Consider the following 5,000-nt stretch of genomic DNA (forward strand, 5'->3'; position numbering starts at 1 on the left):
CATTCATTATAGATATAGCCAAAGAGACACTAGTGTGAACCTAATTAGTGTGTGTGTGTGTGTGTGTGTGTGTGTGTGTGTGTGTGTTTACACTTAAAGAGATAGGGAGAGCCTTTGGACTTGACCTTTTGTCATTGATTAGAAATGTGATACCAACAAACCAAAACAACTCTCAACTGACCTATCAGATCCTCCCACAGCTCCCTCAACCAATCATACTCTTTCAAAGCCTGAAATGTTATCAGTGCTTTATAAAATGTGTGTTCAACCAGAGAGAGGGAAGGAGGGAGAGGGGGGGAGAGAGAGAGAAGAGAGAGAGATAAAGAGAGAGAGAGGGGGGGGAGAGGATGAGGAAGAGGATGAGGGAGAGGGAGAAGCTGGTGGCATGGAACACACACGCACATTTCCTTTGTTATTGCTATAATCTACTGTTGTATCTGTTTATGAATATTATTAACACTCAATCATTATCAATGTTTATATTATTGTGAGAAGGTGATTTCTCCCCCTCACCGTGGCTAATTAAGCCAACATGGCTGTGCCCTATTTAAAGGGTGCCTCATTTTCAAGAGGGAGACTGGCTGAGAGAGACTTTGCCAAGAGAGGCATACGACAGTCAGCTACAGAACTGTGGGGAGAAACAGATGCACTGCTTTCCCTGTGAACCGGAGTAAGGTGAAACAGTGTGTGTCTAGATGCATGGACACTTTTAGCTTTGTTTTGCTCCCTCGTTTTGTATGCCTTGTTCTGTGTGTCTTTTCTGTGTTCCTTGTCTCTGTACCGTGTTTGTGTGTTTTGTGCTTAGTGTATGTAAGTATTTAGTTTCAATGGCTAGCGATGTACTTAGCTGCAGGCTTAGTGCCTGGGCCTAGTTTGGGGCCTGGCTTGGGGCCTTGTGAAGGTGCCATTATTTGGGCCTAATCGGCCAAGCAGGTGCCCAGGGTGCCAGGCACTGGATTTCCAGTAAGTGTGATTGGTTTTGTTTATTTTGAGGGCACTGTTGGGGTTAGTCCCCGTGTAAATAAATATATACGTATTTTTATCTGAAAACCACCATTTCCTACACTGTTCTTCCGCACTTCACCACCCAGTCCAGTCGCCACATCCACAAACAACGTGGAGTGACCGTCCGTTCCCTCACAATTATGGGGTGTTGACCCTCCAGGCTATGGGGTGTTGACCTCCAGGATTTGGGGAGTTGACCTCCAGGCTACGGGGAGTTGACCTCAAGGCTACGGGGAGTTGACCTCCAGGATATGGGGAGTTGACCTCAAGGCTACGGGGAGTTGACCTCCAGGCTACGGGGAGTTGACCTCAAGGCTACGGGGAGTTGACCTCCAGGCTACGGGGAGTTGACCTCCAGGCTATGGGGAGTTGACCTCAAGGCTACGGGGAGTTGACCTCAAGGCTACGGGGAGTTGACCTCAAGGTTATGGGGAGTTGACCTCAAGGTTATGGGGAGTTGACCTCAAGGTTATGGGGAGTTGACCTCCAGGCTACGGGGAGTTGACCTCAAGGTTATGGGGAGTTGACCCCAAGGTTATGGGGAGTTGACCTCAAGGTTATGGGGAGTTGACCTCCAGGCTCTGGGGAGTTGACCTCAAGGCTATGGGGAGTTGACCTCAAGGCTACGGGGAGTTGACCTCAAGGTTATGGGGAGTGGACCTCCAGGCTCTGGGGAGTTGACCTCCAGGCTACGAGGAGTTGACCTCCAGGCTACGAGGAGTTGACCTCCAGGTTATGGGGAGTGGACCTCAAGGCTACGGGGAGTTGACCTCAAGGCTACGGGGAGTTGACCTCCAGGCTCTGGGGAGTTGACCTCAAGGTTATGGGGAGTTGACCTCAAGGCTACGGGGAGTTGACCTCAAGGTTATGGGGAGTTGACCTCAAGGTTATGGGGAGTTGACCTCAAGGTTATAGGGAGTGGACCTCCAGGCTACGGAGAGTTGACCTCAAGGCTACGGGGAGTTGACCTCAAGGTTATGGGGAGTTGACCTCAAGGTTACGGGGAGTTGACCTCAAGGCTCTGGGGAGTGGACAGTCAATTCAAGAATGCTTCCTGGAGTGACACAAGGAAGGAGCTCAGGGGGAATGCTTATCTGGTTTACAGCTGAATATACAAATTCTATCGAACTTGTTAGAGAAGTTGAAATTGATATATGGCTTCAGTTTAAAAAAAGACCTGACCTCCAATACCCCAAATATCTTCCTATGTGCAATCTATATCAGCTTCAGCTGAGTGTCCCTACTTTAAAGATCAAACCTTTACTGATCTAGAAGGACCTTGCACACAGAGGTCTGAAAAGGTATCCTCCAGGTGCAGAGAAAGGCTCCCAACTCTGCATGAAGAGCTGAATTGAGCCAATATCCTCTACTGTTAAATATTCAAAATCTGAGCCCTACATTTCTGGAACAATGTTAAACAAGTGACCCACTCTCCTTTTCTACAAACCCCTTTGGTAACAGGAGTTGAACCCACAAAGGAGTCCCCTCTGCTTACTTGTCCTGAGGCTGGGCGAACCGTCAACCACTAAGGTCATTATACCACGGCCACCTCAGCCTCAAGACTCATGCACTCAGAAAATTAGACCCGAACAAATTATGATGAAAGAAAAAGAAAAAAATACAAAGATCACTGAACAACGACAACGAACCATATCCCAGAAGAAAATGGAAACATATGTAGCTCTAAACAGACAGTACGCTGTGGCAACCTACTTGACCACAGTGTCTGATACAAAACGGAGGAGAACACTGACTAAATACAGACACAACCTGCCAGTGGAAGTAGGCAGGCACAGACAGACCTGGCTGCCCAGAGAGGAGAGGTTGCGTTCTGAATATGACAAGGGAACAGTGGCGACAGAGCTGCACTTCCTAACTTACTGCAACCAATACAAAAGTCGTAGACCAATACTTTGCAAAAACAATATTCTCCCAGAATTCCTTTATCTTAGTGGACTAGAGAGACCCCCGGCTCTGCTGTGAGAGAGGGAGGACTTCTGTATTAATTTGTACTAATTAATGATTTACTTCTTCTATGTATATGTCCTATGTTACTTACCTATCTTCCATAGAAGGGAGAGGGAGATAAGGAGTTGTGTGTGTGTGTGTGTGTGTGTGTGTGTGTGTGTGTGTGAATGTGTGTGTGAATGTGTCAGTGTGTGTGTGTGTGTGTGTGTGTGTGTGTGGGGGGGGGGGGGGGGGTGGATGTGGAAAAAAACAAGCATTGCAGGTTTGGGTGGGAGTTGTTTGTTTTGTAAGATAAGAGTGTGAACCTTGACCATCCATTAAGGAGATAACCCAATAGCTCCTAGGTGTAAACCAGAGAGAAAGAGAGAGAGAGAAGAAGAGGAAGACGACAAAAACGACAACGAGGAATAAGACTTAGTGTGGAACACAGCCACCAGCAACATGAAGGTAAGAAAAGCAAATGCTTTAGAATTTGGTAGATCAGATAGGATTTAGTGGGAAATGATTCTTGAATGTGAAAAGATTTCACCAAAATGTTTGTAAGAAGACAAAGAGAAAGAAAGGAGTGTGTTTACATTGACGTATTATATGGTGTGTACCTTTTATTGTACAGAGATACAATACTTAAAGTGCAAAGTTCTAATCTTCTAATCTGTGTGTGTGTGTGTGTGTGTGTGTGTTTTTTTTTTGTGTGAGAGACTGTGTGTTTGTACATGTGTCTCTGTGTGTTTGTACGCCTGCATGTGCATGTGCATGTGTGTGTGTGTGTGTGTGTGTGGTTCTCAGGTTCTTGTTCTCCTGCTAGCCCTGCTTCCGTTCTCTCTCGGTTCTGATATGTACCTGCCGCTGGACTGTGCTGACATCCATAAGCATGAAAGCATCAAGCCCAGTGGGGTCTACAGCATCTTCCCTGGGGGGCCCACTGCCCCACTGCAGGTCTACTGTGACATGGAGACCGACGGGGGAGGCTGGACAGTGAGTGACCTCAGTTTGTAGTCCAGTGGCATGGAGAGAAAGCAGTTCAATCTAATGAAAGCTGAACTGAATAGCTTGCAGCATTACAGTCATTTTCTTCTATGGTTTCTATATGGGAAGCTATGAGCATTCTGTCTTCTTCTATGGTTTCCATATGGGAAGCTATATGCATGTTGTCTTCTTCTATAGTTTCTATATGGGAAGCTACATGTGTGCTGTCCGATGGCTTTGGATTGACAGAGACTCTTGGGGCCTCATTTACTAACATTTGCGAGCACAGCGTAATCAGCGCCTTTGCCAAACCGCATACAGCGCACAATGTGTTTACGCATTTTGCGTAGTATTTATCAAACAAGAACCTCGTCGCGTAATCAGCGCCTTACTCCGCCCTCTAGTGTTATTAGCGCGCCGCTAGGAATAGGGAAGAAAGGGCCTGTGTGTTCCTGCCACCATGGATGATGAGTTAAAATTAGAATTAGAATTAGAGCTTTTGGTTCACAAGGTTCCAGCAAACTTAGACCCCGTCCACCACTAAGTTGTCAGGGTAATGGAGGTTTTCAGGTACACTGACGTTGCCATGGCACTGGGGTAGCTTGCGCTCGATAGGCTATAACGTCAAAATAAACATCGAAGGTGAAATGAATATGCTGCTCTGTCTCTACAATTTACTTAGTTTAGTTTACTTCAGGTGCAGGCACTTTCCCTGAATAGATACGCGTTACTCCTAAGCAGAAGGCGAGCACTGTACTCTGTGTGCTTGAACGATGGGTGGAAAAGAAAAGAATACGGTTTAAACCCTACATGGAGCAGTGATTCTGGGTAAGACCTGCCGAACAGCTAGCTGGTGGGACAATTTTTGATATGCCTATATTAAATGATATATCAAATATAACGTTTAAACAAATAGCATTTCTGATGTTCTTATTTTTTTATTTAAATGAATTGCGTAAAATTTCATGTACATTTCAATGTCATGCTAAAACACCTCTTGTTTCGTTTCAAATGGAACAGACCTGGTTTAGACCTGCTTTTATGAGGCAGAGAATTCTCAC

The 5,000-nt window shown here is 46.0% G+C and overlaps 1 protein-coding gene across 1 annotated transcript in view; it reads left to right on the plus strand.

Moving 5' to 3' along the window:
- Positions 1-3,225: 3,225 nt before the first annotated feature.
- LOC105893685 (microfibril-associated glycoprotein 4-like) overlaps positions 3,226-5,000 on the plus strand; it is an 8,259-nt gene continuing 6,484 nt past the window's right edge. Inside the window, exons 1-2 of the mRNA XM_031561765.2 lie at positions 3,226-3,420; positions 3,760-3,948. Of these exons, the coding sequence (XP_031417625.2) occupies positions 3,415-3,420; positions 3,760-3,948 (195 nt within the window). The 5' untranslated portion in view covers positions 3,226-3,414. The remainder of the gene's footprint in view (positions 3,421-3,759; positions 3,949-5,000) is intronic.

Source organism: Clupea harengus, chromosome 24 (assembly GCF_900700415.2).
Source record: "Clupea harengus chromosome 24, Ch_v2.0.2, whole genome shotgun sequence".
Classification (NCBI taxonomy): domain Eukaryota; kingdom Metazoa; phylum Chordata; class Actinopteri; order Clupeiformes; family Clupeidae; genus Clupea; species Clupea harengus.